The 14,669-nt window shown below is 45.0% G+C and overlaps 1 protein-coding gene across 1 annotated transcript in view; it reads left to right on the top strand.

Annotated features, from left to right (window-relative positions):
- Positions 1 to 14,669, top strand: part of ITGA1 (integrin subunit alpha 1) — a 141,135-nt gene that overhangs the window by 113,101 nt on the left and 13,365 nt on the right. The window contains exons 17-22 of the mRNA XM_090276123.1: positions 987 to 1,123; positions 2,835 to 2,945; positions 4,813 to 5,022; positions 6,704 to 6,784; positions 11,433 to 11,509; positions 14,353 to 14,442. Of these exons, the coding sequence (XP_090132249.1) occupies positions 987 to 1,123; positions 2,835 to 2,945; positions 4,813 to 5,022; positions 6,704 to 6,784; positions 11,433 to 11,509; positions 14,353 to 14,442 (706 nt within the window). The remainder of the gene's footprint in view (positions 1 to 986; positions 1,124 to 2,834; positions 2,946 to 4,812; positions 5,023 to 6,703; positions 6,785 to 11,432; positions 11,510 to 14,352; positions 14,443 to 14,669) is intronic.

The following is a 14,669-nucleotide window of genomic DNA, read 5'->3' as shown; positions in this document are numbered from 1 at the left end:
CGTGTCACAAGGAAGCCTCCCTTCCTTCCGCTGCCCTCTCCTTGGTGGGGCTGGGCTTGCAGAGGATGAGTGTGGGGCCAGCCCCCCTCCCCAGGGTCCCTCTGCTCCACGCAGGTGACCCTCATGTTTGAGAGTCAGACACTCAGGCACATCACAGCAGCCCCGGGGTCCCCCTCCTCCCCCCACACTGTGCTCTCTAAGCCTTTTTTTAAGTGATATTGAAATATACTGGAGTCAAAACGATAAGACCATTGGCTGCAGAAGAGGAATTTACTCTGCAATCCAAATGTCAGTGGAGTGAGGAAAACCTTGCTCTGCGGGCATATTTACGCTGCGCGGTCATCCTCTGACCGGAAGACAGACGAGGTGTAGGGATGGGAAGGAACGGTTCACCTTTTCGTAGGAAACATCATTTCAGTCTGATTTAATTTTTGTAGAGTCAGGAATCAACTAAGGAGCATTCCCGCCTTCATAGACAGCACAAGGTTTAACTTGGTTTCCTTATAGTGGTGTGCTTACTTTATTAAACTTACTTAGTAAACTTAATTTATTCTATGCTCCAGTCATTGTCTAAAATGACACTTTTTATAAAATAGGTAAAATGTCATTAATGTATGTTTTTGTCTATTAAAATATAGCATAATCAATATTCTAAGTAAGTAAATCCTGTAAACACAGGCAGTCAAGAAATTAGGTGATACCTGTAACCGGGGTGTGTGTGTGCGCGCATATATGTTACAGGATAAGAGCAGTTAAACGCCAGAAGTACAGTGAACGCACCCAGCAATTCTGTAGAGTCCCTCAGGGCTCGCTTCCCGTCCGTGAGCGCTGCGGTCCCCTGGCAGCGTTCACGTACCGAGCGATGGAAGCGTTTCGTTGGCTGATGGCCCGAGAAGCTTTTCTCTCCTGCCAATGTGATAAGCCGGGTCATATGAAAATCACTCCAAAAACATCTCTGTCCATTGTTCTTTCTTTAATTTTCACAGACATGCAGTACCGTGTGACCCTGGATTCACTGAGACAGATATCACGAAGTTTTTTCTCCGGAACTCAAGAGAGGAAGATTCAAAGAAACATCACAGTTCGGAAGTCAAAATGCACTAAGCATTTCTTCTACATGTTGGCAAGTAAATCATATATCATAGCTGCCTTATTCCAAGTCAAGACGAGCATACATGTCTTATTTCAAGTCAGTCCCAGTTTACTGTTTTATTTCAAGTGCACATCATTACACAAACTTCATTTTGTGTGTTCACTTTAATCAGAAAGTCACAGGTATGATTTTCTGATTTCCAAGTACATTTCGTAAAGCTGTCTTTCATCTTCCCCGTGCGTGTCCTCAGAGAGCCATGTCTTAGGAAACGGTAGAATGCACAGCACCCTAGCCAATCAGAGACCTGTCTATTCATCCATATGTTCCTTCAACTGAAAGACACGCACTGTCTGTCGGCCCTTGTCTGTCAAGCGTGGCTGGGCCCTGTGCTTTCTGTGGTCTCTTCTCGTCCTGAACCATGTCTTTCATTCTTCAACTTGAACTTGAAAGGGAAAACACCTGGTGTTTTCCGTCTTCTGTAGGCTTTGTGCTACCTAAATTTCCTTCTATTTTAGTGCTTGGGGAGCCTTGGAAAGCAAATTATTAATCTCTAGAAATAGCTGGTGAGCTACTCTGAACCATTTTCAGTGTGAGTTCTTGGGTCACCTGTATGTAAGGAGCATTTCCAACCAACGGCAAGAGTTTCTTAAATAGTTTCTTTCAAAAAAAAAAAAAAAAAAAAAAAACACTGATTTTGGTAATGGAGATTGAAGCTTAGAGACCTTTTCCGGTGATTTTCATGTCAGTATTCCCCATGACATATGTCAAAATAAACTTACTCTGTCAACGCCAGGATCGATCTATGATCAGAAAACCTGGAGTTGTCCCTCCTGTATGCTGAGTCCATGGGACTGACATTTCGAGACTGAGACCTGGATGAAGCGGGAAGGGCATGCAGTCAGGTGGGACACTGCTTTGAGCCTCGTGAGAACCGCAGTAGTGTGCATTTGTCCAGACTTTAGCATCTAGCACTGGTCTTCAAAGGAATGAACCAGTTTCCACATTTCCCAGAGTCTTTTGGGTCTTAATGGATGTGTTAACATTTGGTCTGGACTCAGCCGGGGTGGAATGTTTACCCAAGTGATTTTGGCAAAGTTGCTTGGTGTCTTACTGGTTCAGTTTTTCATCTGTAAGACAGTGCCCGTGAGAGTTACTCGTCTTGAAGGACTACGGAGGTCATTCTCCGTGGAGTGCGTAAAGCTGATGACTCTGGACAGGCCGTAGACGACGCTGTTCCTGCTGCCACTCTGAATGATATTGATCATATTAGCATTATTTACATATCGTTCACCTTATCTAAGTCTTACGATTCAAGATATAGAGTATATTAATAAAATACGACTCAATTTAAAAGGAGTTTGCTCTTCTGCACTGAGAGACGTTCCTAGAAGTACCATACAGTGGTTTGTAGCTCGCGGTCTCATGAGAAATGGCATTGTTATGCAGTGGCTCCCGCCGTGGCAAGGTGTGACATGTTCCATCTCCCCAGCGGCCCCTCAGAAAAGCTGAGGTGAGTCAGCTGGTCATCACCTGGAGCCCCTGCATTCCAGCTGTGGCCCTTGGCCAGGCACAGGGCTGTCCGTCTCCAGCAAAGCAAAGTCTGAGAGGTCATGTGTCAGATCAGGTGCCCAAGGATGTTCCAGGAAGGCTGACCCCCAGGGACAGGAGAAGGAAGCCATACCAAGGTCAGAATGTTCAGTAAATACGATACCAATGATGTATTTTATGTTTCGACCCCTAGGACAAGCATGACTTTCGGGACTCGGTAAGGATCACCTTGGATTTTAATCTGACCAGTCCAGACGATGGGCCTGTTCTTGATGATTCGCTGCCGAATTCAGTGCATGAATATGTAAGTCGTCATTTTTCTCCTTTGGAATGCCCATTGTAAATATAGTAAGAAAAAACCTGAAATTCATAAACAGGCATGTGCACATATTTAACTGACTTAGGTTATAAGTATGTGTGCATGACAAGACAGGACATGTTCCATCATTCCTACAGACACACAGACACACTACTGTAAATCAATTATATTAAAAAAAAACGAACTAGACTCCTGTAGACTTTTCTCAATTTTTTAAACTCTCTGATGTTGGAGTTTAAGGGAACTTATAAAGGACTTCTGTTTTTATTGCTCCTGAATTCAGGACCGAGTCAAAGAAAGACAAGGTTGGCCAGCCGGAGCCCCCTTTTATTACTAGTGAACATTAAGACACGTGACGTTATTTGTTGGAACTATTCTATGTATAATTTAGTATCTAGCATTGGTATTAAAAGAAATGAACTAATTTCCAAATTTCCCAAAGTCTTTTGGATCCTAACATTTGTCTGGACTCAGCCAGGATGGAATTTGTATCTGAGTGATCTCGGCAAAGTCCCGCTGAGCCAGACTCAGGCCACAGACAAGCAAACGAGTCTCCAGCGGTGCTCCGCAGCGTCAGGCCTTCTTCCCGGGCCACCTTGTCACGTGTGCAGAATGCATGCTTCCCGTGGGCACGCCACTGCCCCTAGAGCAGAGGAGACAGGAAGGGACTGACTGTGTCTGGCCAGGTCCCACTGCACATTCTGAGTGTTTGGCCCCAACCCTGGGAAGGGGTAAGCGAGCCCAGAGAAGGCCGGGCCTCAGTGTGGCACCGGCAGAGGAACTCCGGGACAGGGCTTCGCTTTCCCAGGCTCCATCTTCCTCTCCCCTGCCCTCCTCCCAAGTCTCCTCACTGAGTGTCTTACACCTACCAGGCATCAGAGCCACGGCCGGCCTGGGAAACACACGTCCGGTGGTCCTTAGATGGTGGGCCGTGCAGGGGATGCCAGAGCTCCAGAGGGACTTCCGCCTGGGCTGGGGTGTCGGAGGGCACGCCCTGGAGCTGAGACCTGGGGGACAGATGATTGTCTGTCCTCCTGGGATGTGGGGAGGGAGCCCCGTTTGGGCAGTGCGACCGGGCAGGGCCCTGGGGAGGAGGCGCTGACAGCAGCCGGTGCTCATGCTTCCAGCCCCTGCACAGAGCCGACGCGCTCTGGGGGAGCAGGGGGTGCCGTCCGCGGCTGGGCTTGGCCCCGTGGTGGCACCGGGTTCGAATTACGTGGAGGATTCTCTGCTGCAATGTACGGAGTGGCTGCAGGGACACCGTGCGTGCTGGGGACCAGCTGGGAAGCTGTCCCTTCAGCCCGGGGGGGAGCGAGGGTGGCCGGCCAGGACGGGGCGCTGGGGACGGAGAGGGCAGAAAGGACTCGGGACGTATTTCAGGAAGGGCAGGAAGGGCAGCCCTTGCAGAGGAGCTGGGTGGGGGTGGGGCTCCGTGAGGAAGGGGAGCCAAGGAAAGCTCCCCATTGAGTGGCCCGCCCTCCTGAGGTGTGTTCCTGAGTAACGCTGGGTTCTTTTACGTAGAAAATCTCATCGTTGGCGTGGGTGGTTAAGCCCCCTCTCAGAGACTGACCTGAGCTTCTGAAACTCCCCTGTTCTCGCAGACCCACGCCGGCAGTACACGCCTGTGGAGAGTGTGAGCATTCTCTAGAGGACGGGGCGAATCTGTACCCAGGAGTAAAAGCTTCTTCGTTCCCCTACAAACTATGGGAACACCTAGAACCTGTCTTGTGATTTCCACAGCAAGGCCCGTTCTCCTGAGGAGTCGCTCAGCTTCTTGGTCAATGTGCCATCTCTCTTGTTCCATTGAATGCTCAGCTACATTTTGAAAAATGCTTCCCCGTGGCCGTTTCAGATTCCCTTCGCCAAAGACTGCGGAAACAAGGACAGGTGCATCTCAGACCTCGCCCTGGGCGCGGCCACCACGGAGCACGGCCTGCTGCTCGTCAGGTCCCACAGCGACAAGTTCAACGTCAGCCTCACGGTCCGAAACAAGGGCGACAGTGCCTACAACACCAGGACCCTGGTGCACTATTCCCCAAACCTCGTCTTCGCGGGCATCGAGGTACGCGCTCAGGTCCCTGTTTGTTGGTCCTCGGAATGGCGTGTGGAGCCTCCTTGGCGTTCTGCTGAACGGGTTACTTGTATTAGATTGATTTTATGAGAAGAGAGGGCATTTTGTACAAAACGAGTACCCTCTAGGGATGGCAACGCGAACATTTTCTTTAGCGCTTTTGTTTTGGTATCATTCTTTGGAGACGCGTGTCTCTTCCGGATTCAGGAGGAGGAAGGGACCTCTGATGTATCAAAATCATGTCCCACGGGCCCTTAAAGCACGCGGTTCAGACTGAGTCAAGGAGGAATAAACCCAGCAATGGCCGTCAAAGCCGTTCAACAGACGTGCTGGGGGGGCGTGTGCAGGTGTGGGTCAGAACATACTTACACGTGGAAAAACCAAGATACCATTTCCCGCTTTCTGTGTAAAGTCCACACATCGGCAAGAGGGCTGTGGGAAAGGTGTGTCTCGTCGTCACGCCGGAAGGTGCTCACGTCCTTTGGCCATAATGTGCTGCGTAGGGCACTGTGTCAGTAATAATGCGTGCACACTTTTCTCTGAATTCTGGTCTCTGAACGCATCGCCCGGAGTTCAAGTTCTGTGTGTATTTGTAGAAGTGAATTGTAAATGGATTAATAATTTTAATGTGATGCCTCTTAAAAGCTGATACACATATTATATGTAATATTAAATTCCGTTTTGTTTCTGTCAGTTTACATTTTCACTGATAGTTTTCTCCATTGGTCAAGAGACCCCTTAGTAACATGACCCGGGTTTGAGGAAACGTCCTGTGTGATGACCACACACGTTCAGTTAAGAGCGTTAGGTATGAGCCCACATGGGCAGGGGGACGACGGGAAAGTGCCGCTGCTGTCACTGCCGGCACCCGTGCGGCCGCGTGCGAGGCCTCGGCGGAGAGACAGCACACTGTCCTGGGGCCAGCAGCGCGTCCCCGCTCCTTGGGTCGCGGCTGTAACAAGAGCCGCGGCTGCCGTCCCGTGGGCCTCGGCCCACGCCAGGCTTCCCTGGCTTCCCCGTCCTTCCGTAAGCAGGGGAGACTGGGGTGCAGAAGTGCCCCCCCCCCCGTGTTTAGCGTTCCCGTAGTTGCATTTTACAATTGATGGCCTGCGTCTCAGCCCGGCAGCATTATACGTCCTTCACGCTCGTGTATAAAATAATGATGTCTCGTGCTAAGTGGCATCTTAAATTTAACGGGGTGGACTAGAACTAACCCCCCTTGAGAGAAAATCAAGACTCTCGACGAAGATAAAGCTAAGGTGGTGGAGGCAGGGTTCAGACCCCAGCGGTCGGGATGGAGCCCACGCTGAGCTCCCCTGCTGCCGGTCCCTGTGGGCTCCCGCGTGCCGGCCCCCGCGTGCCGGCCTGGTCTGTGTGACTCCTTTGTCCAGACACCTAGCACCCTGTGGCTCTCGCATTTCACCATGGGAGGGAGATCTGGACAGAACAGTGCAATGTGCTCCGTCCTTCCTCCAGGCCCTTATTATTATAAGTGATGTTTCCAGATGTCCGTGGGCCATGGGACAGGGGACCCCGGGATGCTGTGGCTTTCCCAGTGAAACACAAATTCTAGGAAGACAGAGTGTAAACCCTGCTTGGAAAGTTCTAGAAAACCAAGCTCAAGGATTTCATCTGCACGTCTGCTCTAATGCTGTTTCCTTTCTTTTCCTAGGCGATCCCAAAAGACAGCTGTGAATCCAATCATAATATCACGTGTAAAGTTGGATATCCCTTCCTGAGACGAGGAGAAATGGTGAGCACATTATACAAAATACATGTGACACTCAGATATGAAAAATAATATGCTCAGTGACAAAAGTAAAATCCCTCCTCATGGTACTTTTGGGTGATGTCAATGAAGAAGACTGACTTTAAATTTTGACCTCTTGGAATCAAAAGGCACTTATTGCGTGAGTCAGACTCAAACACCGAGACAAAATGATGACTTTATGCCCCATAACTTATCTGCTAACGTGGACCGAGACAGTTCTCATATTGAAGTCAGCTGTGTGCTAGACTTTCCTGATCTGTAGGAAGAAGAATCTTTCCAACAGGTTGGTTTAGAACTTTGTATAGAAACTCTGCTGTCATTTCTCTTTTTAATGGAAACCTCGCTGAGATCTAACAGTTCGCATACTATACAAGTCCCTCCTTAAAGTGTGTATTCAGTGAGTTTTGTGTCCTCACCGGACTGAACTCTCCAGCCGTCACCACCAACCCTGTACACATTACAAGTTGCTGCTCTTTTTCCCACAACATCCCCTCCCTGAACCCTGAACAACCACTGATCTGCTCTCTTTCCCTGTGGATTTGCCAATGCTGGCATTTTATATAAATAAAGTCATATACTATGTGGTCTTTGGTGACTAGCTTCTTTCACTAACAAGGTTTTCAGGGTTCGTTTATACATCAGTAGCTTAATCCTCTTTATTTTCAAGTACTGCTCCGCAGTGTGGATGTATCGCCTTTTATTCATTTATTCGTTCATTCACTCATCGGTTGACTGGCATTGAGGTTGTTCCCCCCTTTGGGATAAGTGGTGGAGGGTTTTGCTGTGGACACACATTTCCAGTTCTCTTGGGTGTAGGTCTAGGGGTAAAATTGTTGGGTGATATGGCAACTGTGTGTAACATTTTGGGGAACTGGCAAACTTTTCCAAAGGGGCCCCCATACCATTTTACACTCCTACCAGCAGAGTGTGAGCGTCCCAGTTTCTTCCCATTGTTACTGTCTGTCTTTTTGCTGAGGATCCTAGGGAGCATGAATTCGTACCCCATTGTGGCTTCAGTTCACCCTTCCTAAACGCTAGTGGTGCTGAACGTTTCTTCATGTGCTTCTCGGCCGTGTGTCTGTCTGCATAGAAATGTCTATTCAGACCCTTCAGCTCTTCTTTAGTTTGGATGTCTTCTTCTCATTGGGCTGTGAGTGCTCTGCGTTCCAGTCACTTCTCAGGTCCATGATTTGCAAACATTTGCTCCCATCCTGGGAGCTGTCTTTTCATCTTCTTGATGGTGTCCTTCGGTGCGTAAAAGCTTTTACTTTGATGAAGCCAAACTCACCTACTCACTCTTCTGTCAGTCATGGTTCTGGTGTTGTGTCTAGGGAGGCTTTGCCTAGTTCAAGGTTGCAAAGATTTACTCCTGTGTTTTCTTCCAAGGGTTTTATGGTTTTACCCCTTCCATTTAGATCTGTGATCCATTTTAATGAACTTTTTTGCCTGAAAAGAGTCCAACTTCATTCTTTGTGTGTGGATTTCCAATTGTCCCACTCCGTTTGTCTAAAGACTTGGATTATCTTGGCTCTCTCACTGAAAATCAGGTGACCATAAACACCTGAGTTTATTTCTTGACTCTTAATCGAATTCCATTAATCAATACCTCTATCTTTACATCAGTGCCACGCTGTTCTGATTGTTGCAGCTTGTTTTAAGTTTCAAATCAGGAAATATAAGTCTTACAGCTGTTTTCTTTTTCAAAACTGTTGGCTATTCCAGGTCCCTTTCATTTCCACTTGTCCTTCAGGATCAGCTTGTTATTTTCTGAAACTTGGTAGGTATTACATTGAATCGGTAAATCAATTTGGAGAGTATTACCTCCTTAAAAATGTTAAGTCTTCTTATCCACAACGATGGAATGTCTTACCATTTATTTGTATTTTCTTTACTTTCAAAAATGTTTTGTCTTTTTCAGAGTACAAGTTTTACACTTCGTTAAATTTATTCCTAAGCATTTTATTCTTTTTGATGCTATTTTAAATGGAGTTACCTTCTTCAATTTATTTTCAAGTTTTTTTATTGATGATACATAGAAATGCAATTTTTTAAAAATATTGATCATTTACCCTGCCATCTTGTTGAAATTATTTATTAGTTCTAATAGTTTTTTAGAGGATTCAAAAAAATAGTCTGTGTACAAGATCTTGTCATCTGCAAATAGGTATTCTTTCCAACCCAATGCCTTTTATTTCTTTTTCTTGCCTAATTGCCCTGGCTGGAACTTCCCATAGTAGTTGAAGAGAAGTGAAGTATGCAATTTAATTAAATATTAAATACATTCAATATTAAAGACAATATCATTTCCATGGAAAGCGGAGAATAATTATCTCACTTAATAATAAACAAGGCAGTTGCATATATTTTCAATGACAGTTGTTTTCAGTATAAATATATGCTCCTCTATTTACTATTAAGTTAATGAGGGAACTATTTAATCAAAATGATTCAGATAGGAAGCTACTTCCCTTGCTTGACTCAGACTTACACAAAAAAGGGAATCCCTATCCCCAATATTTATTCCAACTTTCTCATAGTATAATGGTTTATAAGAATTCAAAATAGACCCTGCTCTCCTGAACACTCATCTGAAAAGCTGATAAACGCTGGGTTGGCCATCTGGAAATAGCAGTCTTGTGTCTATAATAAAATCTTTTAGCTTTTCTTTCTGCACAGTAGAATTCAAAAAGGCCCCTCCTTTAATACATGCAGCATGGTCACTAGTGCTCCAGGAAACTATGAATCACGTAATTATCAGCAAATTCAACATCTCTTCTGTGTCCATTTTAGTTTACACAACTAACAAGATACAGCAATTTCTTTTTGGAACTTCATCACAAAGTGTATTTCTTGACTATCCCAAATAAAATTTACTGTGAAATTGAATTTCTCTTCTGCAAATCTATAAAACACACTTCATATTGCAAAAGAATACCCCCATAATTCCTCTAATTTGACATGGAAATTAGGAATGTCCATTTCTGTCTGCCCCTTCCCTTGACCACTTTAATTAACCATGAAATTATCTCACTTCCTCAAAGGATAATGTCACGCTTCATATTATATTCCAACCATTAGAGACATTAATGACAGTCTTAATCATTTATTACCATTTCTTTCTTTCTTTAGCAGTTCCTTCCTGCTTAGGGTAAAAGCCTAAATCAAAGTGTCTCACGTCACCAACAGGAAGATGGGAAGACAATTTGGATACTTTGCAGCTTATTTTTAGATGGGCTTTACGCTTAAAATATACTTTGGTTTTCAGATCGAGCTTCATAGCTGGAGCATGTCAGGATCTGGTTAACATGCAACAGGTAGCTTCTTCAGCACCCCCCTCTGCTGGGGTCGCCCCTAGGTCTGCAGCCTCGTCAGGACGCCCGGCCTTCCGTGTGCAGGCCCGTCGGGGGCCCAGCAAAGGCAGGCAAACAGGATGGACTGAGAGGCTCCGGCAGTGTGACCCTTTGTCTGTTGTAGTTCCAGCCCACCCGGTAGAGCCTCTCCCAGCACTGGGATTGCTGTTGCAAACAAGAAGAAAGCTGCGGAGCTGAAGACTTTTTAAAGACATTTTTTTTAATGTAACTCAAGATACAAGCAGGAGAGGGAAACACTGAAAAACCCTACAAATAACAGGGCACAGCCATGCGGATCTCAGGCCCCAGGAACTCTAGTTATCCCTTCTGTGCGTGGTGCCTAATTGACAAACTGTCCTGTCTGGCACTTAATTACAAAGGTAGCATTTAAGGTGGTTTCTACTAATTGTGCATTTTGGACCCTCTACATTGCCGGCCAAATGCCAGAAACAGCACAGACCGGGACTGGGTTTGAGAGCGGGAGATACAGTTTTATAAACATCACTATGAGGTCTCTCGGCCTGGAAGTCTGCTGTTGACTTGTCTTCAGACAAATCTAGTTTTTTGTCTGCCCTTTGGTGTTCATGAAGAATCGTGCATTACATAGTTCATATGTGTGCTCAGGCATCATTTCTCAAAAGTAAGTTAACCTGTATCAGAGTGTCAGTATAGCAAAAACCTTTTCCAGTTTTTCACAGGTATTGTTTCAACCATGCAAGCGTTTGTAAACACAGCTTGCTAGTTTTTGATAGTTTACTTTATTCTAAGTAGCCAAGTTTTTTATTTAGTTTTACTTTGTTGCTGTTATTCCTTAAAGGTCCAAAACTTTTTACATGAACAAATCAATGGCACCAAGTATCTTTTCCTCTATTTTACAATAAATACGTACAGATGGTTGCTGATATTTGAAGATTTATAGACTTAATTATGATCATTTCATAATTATATTGTTTGTGATTGTGGTAATGTAATAAATAGAATGTACCTTCATGTAATGGTTTATGTTTAGTATAAATTATTTTTATGAATATAATTTAACTAAAGTGTTTAAATTCAGTATCAATATGCAAAGCGTATTACATTTCATGATAAAAGTACATGTACATCATATCTTATTCTGTTTTTGAGAGGTAATGAGTTTTTATTTTTAAGATAATATTTCTTAAATAATTTCATGATTTGAGTTTAGGTAATATCATTAATGTAACTGAATATTTTAATCAAAGTAAATGTGTTCTTTAACTCATCTTGAACTAAAGATGTATATTTTTATTTCATAGGTAACGTTCAAGATATTATTTCAGTTTAACATATCCAATCTCATGGAAAATGTGACCATTCATTTAAGTGCAACAAGGTTGGTTTACGTGTGTGCATGGGTGCCTGGGTGTCAGTAACTAGCAAAATAAAGACATTTTTATTTAATAGAATTAATTTAATTCTCTAACTGGATTAACCCTTTTTTTGCTGTGCGCTGCAGAACATGTTGTAATCACATGTCACTTATATCTGCCAAACTGCATTTAAATTCTTTTAAATTGTAGAGGCTCTGCTAATTTAAAAATTAATACTGGCTGCCCATCAAGGTCAACTAAATCGTTAGGCTTAGTTTTTTGACAACTTTCAGGAGTTTAATAAATTTTATCCAAATCTATCCAAGCTTCTGAAAGGTAACCTGGAACACGTGGCCTACAAAAGCAAAGGCTAATAAGAAAATGGAGAGAGTGGCTTAACTTCTTCTCCTTGTAGTTCTCCAATGGACCACAAGCTCCCTGAGATACAGTTCTGTCTTTTATCGCTTTATTCCCAAGTAACTACCACGCTGCCTGGCGTCTAATAATCACTAAATAAATGTAGACTGAATGAATAAATGAGAGGATGAATTAGTGAACAGATTAATTCTGTATGCCCAATTCAATTCAGCTCAAATATTTCTTCGAGATCCACAGCGGACAAGGTATTAAATTAGTCACTGTGGGAAATTTATAAATTAACACGGGCTGGAAACTCGTCATGGGGTGAATATGACCCTACGGGGCTGAGACTAGTGTATAAATTCTTGCCGTTCAGGGTAGAATAAGGAACATCCATTAGAGAAACATAAGCGTTGAGTCAGAGACTTAATGGAGGATGAAAGTGTATCCACTTAGCGATGAGAACTGAAGACAGACTTATCAGGGAGATTCTAATTGAGAAGGTCCTTAATGGGTGGGTAACAATTCACAAACGGAGGAGTCAGGGGAATGTGGGGGGAACATCGCAGGCACGATGTAGCGCCTGAGCAGAAACTCAAAGGCAGGTCCCTAGATCAGTTTGGAGGAATACTAGGTGACCCACTTTCACTCAGGTACACAGAACACATAAGGACTGTGCATCCTACTATGTTAGGGCAGGTATTGGGTGTCAGAATTGAGACATTTTTCTTCTTTTTAAAGAAGTTACTTATTTATTTTCAAAGAGAGGGGAAAGGAAGGAGATAAAGAGGGAAAGAAACATTGATGTGTGAAGAGAAACATACATCAGCTGCCTCTCGTCCCACCCCAACTGGGACCTGGACTGCAACCCAGGCCTGTGCCCTGACCTGGAATCGAACCAGTGGCTTTTTGGTCCACAGGCTGGTGCTTAATCCATAAACCACACCAGCCAGGGCAGGCCATTTTTTTCTTAATTGAACAAGCCATGAGGAGCCAGAGAAGCTTTTGAGACGTGGAGCTGTAGGTACAGAGCTTCTTCTTGGGGAGATTCCTTTGGCTACAAGGTGAAATGAGTGGGTGATGAGGGACTGTTCATCACAAAAGCCCAGTCACACCAAGATGTGTACCCCAAGCAGGGGCTGGCTTCACTGCCCTGTCACTGATACCAGGCCATTTAATACACTTGGGAGCAAAGCAAAGACATGAAGAAGGTACCACTGCCATTCTGTGAGACAGAACGCCAGCTTCCTGGTCGCTTGGTGGAGGAAGGTGTGTAATAATAATGATGAAAGCTCGCCCCTATTATTTCCTATGTTAAGCACTTTACACCAACTTGTTACTCATCACTTACTAATTATTTAAATAAAACCCCCGTTTTATAGGTGAAAAAGCCAAGGCACAGAGAATACCTAACTTCCCCCAAGTGTGTTCCATGTGCAAGAACAATCCCATGACTTCTGGCACCAGAGCCAGTGTTGGCAACTGTGCAGTCACGTGTCCATGCTTTTTTCATACAGGGGATTATGAGGTACATGTATGTGTACCTGTGTGTATACACATATCCTCATGTGTTTACATAATACATCATTGAAATGATAACTAAAACCAAGGGGCTCCATCAGGGTAACATGAGCATCGAGTACTTTGTTCGGAAAGGCTGTTAAACTGAAGGCGGAAGCTTTCGGACCTGCCCTCGGCTGTGTGAACCCGCGTCGTGTCCGTTTGTGAGGTCCTCGCCTCTAACAAACATGTTAAGAATCACCTGTTAAAAGTACAACAGTCCTAGGTCCCAACTTGGACCCACAAAATCCATGTTCCCAGGAGAGGAGCCCAATAATCTGTATGTTTAAGAACTGACCCAAGGACTCTTACCATTACCCTCCTAAAAGTCTGAGAAACTCGGGACCAGAGTGATCCCTCCCTTAGCGCGGGGATTACGTTCTAGACCCCCCGCGATGGGTGAAAACCCGTGAAGTAGGAACCTTACATTTACTTTAGTATTTATATATATTTTAAGGCTTTATAAACCCTTCCCACACACTTATAAACTGTTCCCAGTCCCTTATTAACCTTTTCAACACTTTTATAAACACTACTTGTGTTCTTAAACATATTCTACACTCTTACACCTACGTCACTTTAACAACATATGTATACAGTACCGCAAAATCCTGCGATACAGAGAAAAATCCGCGATAAACAATTAAATATAATATTTTTTTAAACCCCGCAATCCAGTGAGGCCGTGAGAAGTGAACCGCGGCACAGCGAGGGACCGCTGTACATCAGTGTGGGTTCCAACCGCCGCGGCTCTTCAGAATCAACTTGGGAGCTCCTAAGCGTTCCCCTCTCTGACCTCCCCCCTGGCCTCTTTAAAAAATCAAGAATTGAACTCCTCTGTGCTTTTGTTTGGTTACCAGCTTAAGCTTCTCTTTCAAGTGCTCAGAAATGCCTCTAAATAGTCGGTGGGTGAGCGATTTCTCTGACTGTGCTACGCATTTTCCAGTGACAGCGACGAGCCCCCGGAATCACTTTCTGATAACGATGTCAACATCTCCCTTCCAGTGAAGTATGAAGTCGGACTCCAGTTCCACAGGTAGGAGGAGACCGCTTGTGATGTCAATGCCCTTCCACGGCCCCGGGGGGTTTGGGGGTGTGGTGTCTGGTCCCAGGTCCCGGTCCCGGGTCCCGGCCATCAGACCTGCCCAGAAACTGACTGTAGAGGCAGATCCCCAGGCCCCACCCGGCCCTGCCCTGCAGGTAACTCTCACGCACTCCACACGTAGAGAACCGGCCCACTGAGTGACCTGAGAAGGGGGTGCT

Source organism: Furipterus horrens, unplaced genomic scaffold (genome assembly GCF_987537825.1).
Source record: "Furipterus horrens unplaced genomic scaffold, mFurHor1.1.pri manual_scaffold_5, whole genome shotgun sequence".
Taxonomy (NCBI): Eukaryota; Metazoa; Chordata; class Mammalia; order Chiroptera; family Furipteridae; genus Furipterus; species Furipterus horrens.
Note: the sequence above shows the minus strand (reverse complement) of the source record. Positions and strands in the feature narration are given on the sequence as shown.